General features: G+C 33.6%; 1 protein-coding gene across 1 annotated transcript in view; it reads left to right on the top strand.

Moving 5' to 3' along the window:
* The window catches only part of LOC136799018 (C2 domain-containing protein 5-like), a 47,556-nt gene that overhangs the window by 12,561 nt on the left and 21,942 nt on the right, over positions 1-13,053 (top strand). The window contains exons 2-19 of the mRNA XM_067055697.1: positions 387-469; positions 815-901; positions 1,682-1,722; positions 1,937-1,982; positions 2,228-2,312; positions 2,897-2,992; positions 3,391-3,476; positions 3,832-3,901; positions 4,059-4,119; positions 4,778-4,918; positions 5,554-5,663; positions 6,182-6,246; positions 6,710-6,818; positions 9,194-9,308; positions 9,951-10,051; positions 10,395-10,476; positions 11,340-11,501; positions 12,235-12,324. Of these exons, the coding sequence (XP_066911798.1) occupies positions 387-469; positions 815-901; positions 1,682-1,722; positions 1,937-1,982; positions 2,228-2,312; positions 2,897-2,992; positions 3,391-3,476; positions 3,832-3,901; positions 4,059-4,119; positions 4,778-4,918; positions 5,554-5,663; positions 6,182-6,246; positions 6,710-6,818; positions 9,194-9,308; positions 9,951-10,051; positions 10,395-10,476; positions 11,340-11,501; positions 12,235-12,324 (1,630 nt within the window). The remainder of the gene's footprint in view (positions 1-386; positions 470-814; positions 902-1,681; positions 1,723-1,936; positions 1,983-2,227; positions 2,313-2,896; positions 2,993-3,390; positions 3,477-3,831; positions 3,902-4,058; positions 4,120-4,777; positions 4,919-5,553; positions 5,664-6,181; positions 6,247-6,709; positions 6,819-9,193; positions 9,309-9,950; positions 10,052-10,394; positions 10,477-11,339; positions 11,502-12,234; positions 12,325-13,053) is intronic.

Genomic DNA, 13,053 nt, shown 5'->3' with positions numbered 1-13,053 from the left:
TGATTTCTATTTGTTCGATTAGCGTTTGATTAATTTGATTAATTGAATCCTAATATTTCAATTAACCTTGATTAAATTTGATTAGTTCGATAATCAAATTGCATGTGGTATATAATTTTTTCATTATATTAGGGCAGCATTCTGTTTGGTGGCTATCTAATTTTCCAATTAGCCTCAGCCATTTTGAAGAAAAACAAAAAAGAGCGCGCTAACAGTGAAATTCCATTTGTCGTTGTCTCTGTTAGAGTATTTTTGGCTGCATCTTCCAACTGCATGATATACTAGTACCTACCAATTAATTAATGCTACTTACCAAAAAAATGGAATAACTGAGAGCAGACTAAAATGTATAACTCTTTGACATTGCAAACTTGTTTTTTTTTCAGCTATTGTCAAAGTCAAAGTAATTGAAGGCAAAAATTTGCCAATAATGGATAGGGCAAGTGACTTGACAGATGCATTTGTTGAGGTATGTTATTTTCCATTCATATTGATATTATGTTGCGTTGTTCAAAAATCTTATCCTTGGAGAGCGCTCAATCATTCAAAAGCTCAAAAACCTTTTTTGCTTTGACTTTTTACAACAATATCTGATTACATTTCTTTTCCCAGCTTGTCCTTGTTTAGAAAAATTCATTCTTTCAATAAGAATCACCCAATGCAAAATTACAAAGACTTCTGAATCAATTTAGGTCCTCAGGAAATCAAGGTGTCACAAGCCGTTCTGGTGAAAAACAACCTTATCAGTTTTTAGACAAAATTAGCAACATCATTTTACAATCAACTAATTGCACTGAATTATATTTTCATACAGCTAAGACTTGGAAATACCACTTACAAAACAGAGGTTTGTCGTAAATCACTTAATCCAAGGTGGAATTCAGATTGGTTCAAATTTGAGGTATATATGGTTTAATTTTATTCTTCATAAAACATAGATCTTTACTGGGAATCATCAAAAAAATGTAAACTTTGTCAAGTTAAGTTCAGGTTCATTCAACCTTTTATTGGCCCAGCTAGCTTTAGCGTACTGGCCTTTCATTAGCATTCTGCCCGGTGTCAGTGTGTAACAATTTACTAGGCGATACGTGTTTTCAAGCACAGCACAGGCTAGTACATATTGTGAAGGATTTGATTGGCTGTTAGAACATGATTGACAGAATAAAAAACAATTGAAATCGTCTTTATTGGTTAAAAACATAAAAGGAGAAAATACAATTAACTATTAAAACTATAAGAATATAACAGATGTAGTACGTTTTAAGAAAAACAATGTGATTTACACAGAAATAATCGTAACAAACCTTCTTCTCTTTAGGAAGATGTTCTTTTAAAAAAAGTTGTTTTTACATTTCTCTATCATGTGAACAGTTCAGTTGTTCACGTGTTAGGAAAAAAACTAACATCTCTGTATATAATATTATGAAGTATTTCTCATTGTTGTAAATAAGAGATAGCCGAATGGTCTAAGGTGTCTATATGGCTTATATGAGCAACTCCAGGTTCAACTCCCCTCTGCTACTCAAGTCTTGTTCAGTTCATATTTTTATTCGCTGGGCCTTCATGCCCTCTGGGCTTCTTGTTTTGATTTAAAATGTTCAATGATTTTATCACATTTTTGATTTCTCATTGTGAAACATACTCACCAATAACCTACATAATATTTCTTTTTTTACACTAGGTGGATGATGAAGAAATCCAGGAAGAATATTTGCAGATCAAGTATAAATTAATCTTTCACTTCATGTTTTCTCCTTACATCTGGTATGCCCAAAATGGATTTTTAAAATAACAAAATGAGAATCATAATAAAAGTTTTTATCACAACTATAGAATGGGATTGAACACAGTACTAAGAATAGAAAACAGTTGTAAAGAACACAGAATTAAGAAAGCTAACTCAGCCGTTCTATTTTAAACTACTATTTTCTTTCAGAGTACTTGATTATGATGTTTATTCATCGCATGATGCTATTGGAAAGGTATACACCCTTAAAATTATGTAATCAAGGGACGGTTTAAGTGCATGTTGATCATTTTAAAGCATTCCTTAGAATTATTTTTGATATCCATTATTTTTGATTTGTTTTTCTCTTAGATCTTAGATTTTACTGGAAGCTTTAAATTGTATATATCGATATCAAACTCTTTTAAAATTGTTCTTATAAAAACGTGCGTGTGTTAATTAATCAATTAATTTATTAACACATTGTGCTTCTTATTCTAGGTCACAATCAATCTTGATACAAATATTGTTCAAAATGGAACAAAGGAGATGAGTGGTTACTACCCCATTTATGATACTCTACACGGTAAAAAAATTAATTATGCGCTAAGGTTTTTTATCAGTGATAGTTAATTTTTTCGCTGAACATCATTTTTTTCTTCATAAAAGAATAGAGATATCTTAATTAAAAAATCAAAATTTATTTCATAGTAAAAAGCTTTTCGGCTACGCCATCGTCAACGTACATAGAATGGTAAAAAATCACAAATTTTCTATCAAAATATTTGAAAAAACTGCCTAATTATCTACAAATAAAAAAATTCATTCATAAAAGCGCTATACAAAGGATTCGATAAAAATGTGAAAGCATATAAAAATTATTCTTTAGGGTATATCCAAGTAATGCCATTTCTGAACAGTTGTAATTGTTTTGTTTCTAGTTGATTGTTAAGTGACGGTCCCATGGTAGCTATAAACGAAGCTTCTAGAAACTTCTTTCCTTATCAAATATGGGATCTTTTAAGATACATCTCCAATAAAATTGATGGATGGGGTTTTCTTTTAAATGCTTTTTACTCTGTTAATTAATGAATTTATAATTAATAATTGGCAATTAACTTTCAATGACTTCCCTGACTTCTGATATTATATCTTTTTTTCATTATTAAGGGATTCGGGGCTATGTAAAATTGAAAATCAGAACTCAATTTTTCATTGATGCAAACAAATATCGACAAACATCATGTGGAATAAAATTCTTCTCTAGTAAGTGAATGTAAAAATATATTAAAATATTCTGTTATTCTTTATTAACGGGTAATTCTCGTTTTGATTTTAAATCTGTATTGTTAAGAATACTTTGATAAACTTACATAAATATCCGAAATAGACGACAGAATTGGAGTAGTGACGCTTATAGTTGTCAGGCAAATGTTAGATTGCCACTGGAAGCCATTTACTTTGCAATTGAACGAAGCCACCCATACCCTGTGAGGGAAACTGGGTAGTCAGTCAAAGGTGCTGACTGGGCGCTCATTGAAAGTGTCTATATTTAAAGATGACATTATTTTTTCATTATATTAATGTTTAAAGAGAGTAAAAACAAAGACTAAGATGTTGGTTGTTTATGATTATATTCATTTGATGTTCTCTCTTTCATGTAGCAAACGGTGTACCTCATGGCTTCACAGCAATACAATTTCAAGGATTTGTTGAGGAGCTACTTGTTGATGATGATCCAGAATATCAGGTTAGGGTGAAGTTTTGTATCTTTTTAACTGCTTTGATTATTGACGAGATATGTACCACTTTACACGAAGCAATATTTTGTATGGTACTGGAGTCCTCACAGGACAGAGTTGCCTGTAGTCGATTAAACTTATCGTGCTTAAAAATTTTTGGGCATGGAAAATCAACACTGTGTCTTCATGAAGAAGATTCATTTATGCGTCCCCAAACAATGGATATCAAACCTTTGCCAAAGATATTTCGGGAAACGAATAGTATAGTTTTAAGTCCTATTGGAGTAGCATTAAACCTATAAGATACCTCTGTAATTCTAACTGTTTGAGACGTAAAGCATTTATTCTTATTTCAAATTTTAGTGGATCGAAAAGATTCGAACGTCACGAGCATCAAACGAAGCTAGGCAACGTCATATTTCAAAACTCTCAGGTTGGAAATTCCTTTTTGTAAACACTACTATACCTAAACTAAATTCAGTAAATTTTGTTTATTTTTCTCTTTGTATTTATAGTGTATTCTCTTCACTTCTTTATTTTTATTCTCTTTCTCTGTACAATTTCTTTCAAATACTTTTAATTCAATTTAGGTGAAGTCAAACGAAAAATCGGACTAAAAGTCCTTGAAATGGGTGGAAATGCAGTCATAGGGTAAGATTCAATTACATTTGAATCCAATTTTGGTTTATAAGCCATTGTTAACTGATGGGACTAGAAACTTGTTCCAGTTAAGGAGACATTCGAGATTTAGAGGTTCGAGTTATGAAGGCTCCGCTGTACCTTCTTTACAGACGGCTTTGAAAAGAAAAAACTGGTTTGTTTTCTTTCCCTTGGGTTGGCTTGCCGTCAGCCCAACCGACCCTACCTAGAAACCAACCGACCTCAAAAGGTTTATTGCCATTTTTAAGAAAAAGTTTCATTCGTCAAATCAAAACCGTTCTCTCTCAAACCGTTCTCTCAAAACCGTCTCGTTCTATCCTAAGCTTAAAAATCACGAATTCTCTTCTAGCTCTTTTGTTTTCAATTACAAATTAAGAAATTTCATCAATCGTCAAAATAAATGTTTTTTCCGACCCACTTCCAAAATCTAGGGTCTGCTGACGGCAAACCAACATTTTCAAGTCCAACCTTAGAATGATATAAATTTACTCAAATGTTTACGAGGTTAGGTTTTCCGTTCGTGGGTAAAATCAACTTTCTGGAATAGCCTGGTAGTATTTGTAAAGAAGTTTCTCAAATTCTCACAGCTCGATGAAAATATAATTGCTTTCATTACCTAGACAGAATCAATTTCTTTTTTCTTCCTTAGTTACCAACAACAGTTTGATTTGGAAGGAGAAACAGGTCTGGTGGTTCGAAGTATCGGTACATCTGTGACACTTCTCTCTGAAAACGACAATAATACTTTCTTCTCAACACCCATCACTGCACAATCACCGGAACAACATCTGTAATTGAAATCTTTCTAATGCGTCAAGGACTAAAAATTCCTCAAATCTGACGAACTTAGTATTATAAAAGGCGCTCTTAAATGACTTTCTAACTCTTTCAGCATAGTTTTACATGATATCAAATTAAGTTTCTACGTTGAAGCTTTTTTCAATGATTCAGACACGATTCAAGAATTTTTTAAATTTCAATTTAGTTTATCCTATAACCGTCTATTCCAATCTAGAATTCTTCATTTATTGAGTGAAACATAAAGACTTTGAAGCATAAATTAAATGGAACGTTCTTGAGACGTTTCTGAACATTCCTGAACGTTCCATAGCGTTCCTGGAACGTTCTAGAACGCTCTCGACCCTTCCCAAATTTTCCAGAATGTTTCTGTTTGTGAATGATCCTTTGCATTCAAAGGTTAATGTTTATCTTGATAAGAACGGTTGGAAACATTTCGGAACGTTCCAGGAACCCCATGGAACGTTCATGAACGTTCTAAGACTTAAACTAGTAAATAAAAGAGAACAATTAGGAATCTTCAGAAACTTTTGGGATCGTTTTTTCACTAGAACGTTCCATTTTATTTGTATTTGAAGTCGCTTGTGATGATACATTTTGCTACTTGCTTTGTGATTTGCTTTTCAGCCCACCAGGAGGAGGAGGAGGAGAATTAATTCACCATGCATGGCAACACCGTTTATCGCACCCTTCTCCACATGGTGTTTCCTTTTCATCTGAACCTGATTATAACACTGGTGAGTATTGTAATCTTCATCAACCAAAGTCAAGTTGTGTTGAATCTTTAGGGCTGACCTTTGAAAATTTTTTGTTTTGCATTTAACTTATTGTAGGTTGTTGCCATTTGTACCATGAGTCACTTTAACTCGAACCTTTCTAACTCGAATGTCTTCTTAACTCGAACAAGTTTTATAGTCCCTTTAGATAACAATGCCTTATCAGCTTTACTCGTTAACTTGAAATTTCCTTAACTCGAACGAATTTGTGTTCCACGTGCTTTTTCGAATTATGGACACTCCACTGTATGTAGTGTAGTTTTTTGGCAGGGTCAGTGAGTTAAAAAGTAACTTAATATTTTATTGATTTATAACTTTTAGCTTTTTCAGGGAAGATATCTTAGATTTAAAAGTTGAAATCCAAATAATAGAATTTCGAATTTCGAATTAGCGTTCATATTATTATTTTAAGCAGTTCATCAAAATTGTTTCTGTTAATCTCATTGGATGTGGTTATTCGATTTGGTTTCCATTTTTAGATAAATTAGATCCAGCTGACATCAGACTGAATCTTCGAACAAGAAATCATTACACTGGTGAAATGGTGAGAACTAAAAATGTCTTTTTTCCTAGAATTATATTAGTTAAGATCGTTTTTAAAACAAAAACCTCTTCTGCCATATGAAATAAAGCTTACAGGTTTATGTGAAAGTTAAACTGATGCAATAGAGGTGCGGTTTACCGAAAGCCTTGACAGAAGTTTTAAAATCGATAGTTTTCGCATCATATATTTAAGTCGTTAAATTTCTCGGTTACTGTAGTTCGTAGGTAAAAGTTTAAATATTGTGAGTGAGAGATTTTGTACATTTGGGCAACCTTTAAAAATTAAAATACAGTAGAGTCTTCATAACTCGAACACGCATTGAAACCCAAATTTTGTTTATAAGTTTATAAGGTATTGTTAACTGAAGGGACCATAAAACTTGTTCAATTTAAAGAGACATTCGACTTATAGAGACTCCACTATATTGTTATTTTTATTACAATTTTTCACATTTTATTTACAGGAATTTCCCTTCTTTACGATCAACTGTCCACCACAAGATTTTGTGTTACATTTAGGAGGTGTGGTGTCCTCAAGATCTGTCAAATTACTCGACAAAATCAATAATCCAGGTAACTTATTTTTTAAAGTTGTTAACAAGTGAAATCTTCAGACGATCAAATATTTTTTTATTTTTTTTATTTTCCAATTTATTTATTGTTGGTCTGCCATAGTAATATTAAAATACTAATTAATACCAACCGTAGAGAATAAACTAATTATATAATGAAGAATATAAATTTTTTTTTTATATACATATTTTACAAAGACAAATATTTGTGAGGCTTATTTCTTTCAGTGAGGATTTAAAAGTTTCGATAGAGTATTCAAGCTTGATTTTTTCAGGAATCTGATTCCAAAGCAGGCTTCCTCGAAATAAGAAAGATTGAGTTCCATAACGTTGTGAATTAGCCTTAGGTATAGACATTAAAACTTCGTTTCGGAAGTTGAATTTTATTTTCTTCGTTACGTAGATTTCTTGCATGAACTTCGGATTTAATTTGTTCTCAGATTTGTAGACCTCACAAAGTAAGAAGCAAAGCTGAGTTTCATGAACCGTCTTACATTTGGCGTTTTGCAATAAAACTTCATAATCGTTTCTGAAATCACAGAGTAGAGCTCTTAGGGCCCGCTTATGAACTTGAGTGATTTCTTCATATGTGGTTTTATTACAGAACATCCAGATTATCGGTGCATAGTTAAATATTGACATAATATAAGCATTAAATATTAACTTTCGCTGGTCAAAATTAAGATAAAAACGAATTCTGTTCAAACTCCAGATTCTGGATCTTGCTTTAGAGCAAAGTGAATTGATATGGGTCGCAAAAGAAAGGTTGTTATCAATAGTTATGCCTAGTAGCTCAACAGAATCCGTTGATTTTATCCTAATATTTCCAACGCTGATTTCTACAGGAAGATTCCTATTTCCTAGAACCAACATTTGGAATTTTCCGGGGTTAGCTTCGAGGTAGTTATTTGAAAACCAGGCTAAGATTATTTCTAGGTCAAACTCAAGATTTGAGATGACCTCTTCAAGAGTTTCCGCACAAGAGTGTGAGGTGTTATCGTCCGCAAAATTGCAGATGCTGGCTTTAACAATAAAAAGAAATAAGTCGTTTATGAATATATTAAATAAAAGGGGACCAAAAATTGGCCCCTGCGGAACACCTAGAGTGATTTCTAACCAATCGCTATATTCAGAGCCGATCTTTGTTCTCTGATAGCGATTACTCAGATAACATTTTAGAAGATCGAGACTTTTTGTTTCAATTCCGTAGGCTTTAAGCTTTGCGATAAGAAGTTTGTGGTCAATGCAGTCAAAAGCCTTTGATAAGTCCATCAGTACTAAAGTTTCCCAGTCTTTCCCTGTAAATAATCCTGCATTATAACATGCATAGGTAATTTGGTCTAATGTCGACACCCCTCTTCTACTTTCGATACCCTTCTGAGATAGGAATAATAAGAAGGTGAGAATCGCTGATAGACAGAATATTTATTCCTCTCTAATCGCTAAGCAAAGAAAAATAGTTTCAATCAGTGATTCTGACCTTCCCATTATTCCTATCTCTATAGAAGGATGTCGAAATTAGAAGAGGGATGTCGAAATTAGACTAAGTTACGGTACATAATTTGTCGTTCTCTTAACCACATGTGGCTAATCTTTGTCATAAACAAAGAGGAATCAAAGCATTTGGGTGGGGTGGATAAAAAATTTATGGTTTGGGGCGGCTGATGGCGAAATGGATGCTTTTGATTAACTCCGACTACTTTCTTGATAAGAGAGCTCCATTTTTTTTAAACATAAGCTCTTTGGCATGAATCGTAGTATTCTTTTTTTTTTTTTTTGGGGGGGGGGGTTACTGTCCCCTTAAAATATCTCCAAGATTGCTATCAACTTAGCTTTCCTCAAGATACCGCAACTGATCTCACACTTTGGTCTTCTGCTTGCCTAATTTTTGTATTTTCTAACTTGTATGTCAAATTTACCTTGTTTGTTTTCATTTGAACAATGGTACTGTTTTAATATTTCTCCTTGGACTCGTATTTCAAGTTATCTGATATTCCTATGGTTAATTGGCGGCCGCCAATGGTAAAGCTTCAATGTAGCGGGCCAATTTCTAATCGGAGATGAGTGATAGTCGGCCTTTGATGTGCCGCATACCCAGTCGGACTCAACGGCCCTTGCGTGTGAGCACGAAAAAAATTTAGTTGGGCCCGACAATCCCAAAAACGAGGGCTGGTGTTCAGGCCTCCAACTGCAAAATCTATGAAGCTGTCTGGCAAAATTCTTTAATCTGAACCCAAAATTTCCCCGACCTTCAGATGAGCTTTAGCGTGTCGGAAGAAAACTTCAACATCGATGAGGTGAAAGATGGTATTTCAAGCTATTATGGAAAAGCTGTCAGTTAGATAGTCTCAGTGACTTCATTACCTTCCCTTTTAGATGATCCAGAGACAAGAGATGGTTGGTGGAACGAGCTTCGTATTGAAATACGCTCCCATATGAAAGCTATGGGATGCACAGCTGTTATCGGTTACACTGAAACCACCTCTATATGGTATGTTCTGTTCTTACGAATGCTACCGGAATACAATAATGACCGGTGGGTGAGGGCTATTCTGAGAGGTCAAGTAATGACCAAGTTTGCGAGCAGTATTTCACAGTACAGCCCGAAAAATCCGGTTATATTGTTAATCGTTTCCTTCAGCTTCGATTGATTTTTTTGCTTTTTCCAGAAAAAAAACGAAAAAAGCTAATTTCATTAAATTTCAACTAAAGATTATTCAATCGTTGGATTTTTAAACATTTTAAAGAAAATACACAGGTTACCCCAAATTTAGGGTAACTCTCGGGCAGGAATTCCATACACGATTAGCATCCCCTATATCAAAACATATCAGAGAGGATTCATACAGCCTACCCCTGTCTATCACACAACGAAACACACAATGGTAATATTAAGTTTTTCAGATGAGCTGAATCAGCGATGGAAAGCTTTTTGATATTATTAAAGACGTTTTGTCATTGTATTTGAAGCTAAATTTGTTGAACGGTAAAACGGTAAAAAAAATGCGGCTATTATATATTTTTTTCTCGACATCTCGGTCCGTTCTCCAATATCTCCAATTTTTAAAGCTAAATTTAAATATTTAATAGTTATGAATTTACATAACTAATGTTTTTGGTCCTTTTTTACCAGCGACGATTTGATAGTGCTGTCAGCGTCTGGTACGGCGGCAGTCGTGGTGGTTACGCAACAAATCAACACAAATAACCAAACACACCACGAGGATAACGAAGGTAGGTATAAGGTTGATGATCCTTATAAAAATAAAGATCAACTGCCGCTCGTTTATTTGAATTAGAGTTTTTGGAATCTTTCAATTATTGGAATTTGCTCTCTTTCCTCATCACTGCATCTAGTAGAAACACAAATGAAAGAGTTTCTATAATTCAAATGTGTCTGTAATATGAACACATCATATTTTACTCGAGTTTCAGACTAGGAGAGTAAACTGTATTCCTCTTTTGGAGTTTTTAAAGTGACGACGAATCGATTGCCAGCTTGTGTTTTGGAATTAGGGTTTCTTATATTCATATTCAGCATGAGACTATGTACAAAACTTTTCTCTTCTTTCTTCAGATGGCACGTACAATGTTTTGACAGGACTCAGAGAAGATGGTGGTGATAACGGACGGAAATACAGTGATTCAGATGATAAAAAGTATGACGTTCTTTCTTCCTAACGGGCACAACATTTTTTCATTGTTTATCCAATGTTTACAACGTCCAAATAAAGTTAGATGAACGTTGAGAGATCGTTGTGTGCCAGCTTTTGTTTGATGTAACAGACTAGACTAGTAAACTAGTCGGTTATTACTTTTAACCTTATAATAAAACTGTCAATCAAATAATGTAAACACTAATTAAATATTCAGCGCCCGTGAGAGAAAAGGAAAATAACCGACTAGAAGCTACTTCCAACGCCTTTTTTTCTTTACCTAAAATCGTAAGGAGAAACATACAGATTTCTGTATGTCTGACCCGTGCAGGATTGCATTTATTTTTTTTTCTGTTTACTGCGTTTTTAGAAATGCTCATTTATTAATATGTTCCCATGTTCAATGTTACTATGAAATATCATTTAGTCAAAAAAGTTGGATGAATTCTCAAAAACCTAAAAAAAGTTGTAAAATTAAACAACGTTTTTTGAGAGAAGAAGCTTCTAGTCGTTGAAATTCACAAAAGAGACGCAACTTCACCTCTTCGATTCTTTTTATTTGGAGCTTGATTTTTTGTATATGGGTCTGTTTTCAACGACTAGTTTACTAGTCTATAACAGACTAGAACAAAAGGAAGATATAAGTTCGACCGAGAGTCGGCAATTTCAATTTTTTTGGTCGAATAATACTGAAAAGTCAATACATGAACGTCAAAAGATGCTGTTGCCTTGGCTTCCTGCTGAAAATAAACGGATACAATGCAAAAGATTATCACTAAACTAAGGCTCAACAACATCTTTGTTTAAATGTTTTTATTTGGAAGATGGAAAATAAATTTTTTTCTAAACTTCTTCATGATTTAAAGACCATTGCTAAAACAAGATGAAGTGGATGAAGAAACCATACCATCTCAACAACACACAGGCCATGTCTTTCACACCTTACCTGGTTGTCACATTTGTCATGTACCATACTCAGATGTCGAATTACCCCTCCCTGTCACATTACAAAAATGTGTGTTTTGTAGGTGAGCATTATCAATTCATTCGTAGGCTTATTGTTTTGAAATAATTTTTTTGCTTGAGAAATTCACGCTTTTTTATAAGAACGGTGTTTTTTCATTCCATCATGGATATTCTTAAATTTTTGGAGAAAATCATCCATGATTCTTAGCAGATTCTTAATTTTTTTGCCAAATTTCATCATTAATATTTGTTATAAAGTATAAATATTTTTTTGATATGAAAGTGTGTAGGTAAAATCTTATTACATACACTTTTATTATTTCCACTACCCCCCCCCTATTTCAAATTGTCGTTAAATTTTCAATTAGGCTATTTCACGGGCGTAATGCATCATGGGTAACCAGGACTGGTTGTGTTCCCAAAACGGTATCCAACTGGTTACACGGAAAAATTTCCAAACTTTTAGGCGAGCAGAAAGTAGTTATCAGAGCAGAGAGTCCTGATTACATCTATTTCGGCCTTTTGTCCGAACCTTAAAATGTTCTTAAGTTTAATCCTGTATAGGCCTTTTCATAAGTTATTTTAACAGTAACGACTATCTCGTTTTGAAACCATTACCAAGGTGATTTAATCCCTTGAGAGTTCAAGTGTTCCTAGGTTAAATAGAGTACATTTCTTCTCATGAACTCCTCTGGAAATCGATCACCATAGCAATATTTTAAAAACGAGGTAAGCGTTGCTCGTGACTCAAGATTAAGTGAACTAATTGAACTATTTTTCATCCGCGTTTTTTAGGCAAGATCATGTGCCAGACATTTTACTATCCACAACTGATATTCCTGACGAAATCCCATTCATTGGGACTGGCTCTCTCATCCAAGCAAGGTTTGTTGTTTTCAATTCGTTCATCATAAATATATTTTAATTATTTTTTTGATAATAGATAAATAAACTTTAAATTAATCACTAATCATCAATTAATGTCAGGTCTTCAGATTTCAGACATTTGATTTTGAGTTTGAAAGAATCGAGTCACACCAGGGCGGCACATGTTTGAGCGGGGCCGTATATATAGTTGAAAATGTTTCAGAGGGTGAAATTAAGATGTATTCCCAAAAAATACGCTAAAAAACTACGCTATCTAAAAAAGAGATTTCTTAACAGTTGGATTTCGGTTGGATTCTGAGTAAACTATCTTGTTTGGTAAAGCTAAACTTGCTTGTTGCTAAACGCCTGGTACTTATGAAACTTCTTTTTGACGACATCAAATAACACGCAGTACACGTTTTTTATATAATAACATCTGTATATTTAGGAAGCCTAAGGATGTTCTTAACCATTGAGTTTCAAGCCTAAAAAAGTTTCTAAAATGCTTCTAATAATTTGGCCGTACCGAAGCCTTATGTTCTCATAAAAAACGTGTTATGTTACCATAACATTGATTGATAACACTGTTAGATGTGTTCTGAGTTTGAATTTTGATGGAGCATTCTATGGAGACAATAATGTAGCTATTTAGAGACTAAAGCTTGTGGTCTGACTTGGTTTTTAGGGCTTTTCCAAAAAAAAAAAATCTTTTTACAGAAAGAGGACAGAAACATGATATATGTTTTT

This window comes from Clytia hemisphaerica, unplaced genomic scaffold (assembly GCF_902728285.1).
Source record: "Clytia hemisphaerica strain Z4C2 unplaced genomic scaffold, Clytia hemisphaerica genome assembly, whole genome shotgun sequence".
Classification (NCBI taxonomy): domain Eukaryota; kingdom Metazoa; phylum Cnidaria; class Hydrozoa; order Leptothecata; family Clytiidae; genus Clytia; species Clytia hemisphaerica.
Note: the sequence above shows the minus strand (reverse complement) of the source record. Positions and strands in the feature narration are given on the sequence as shown.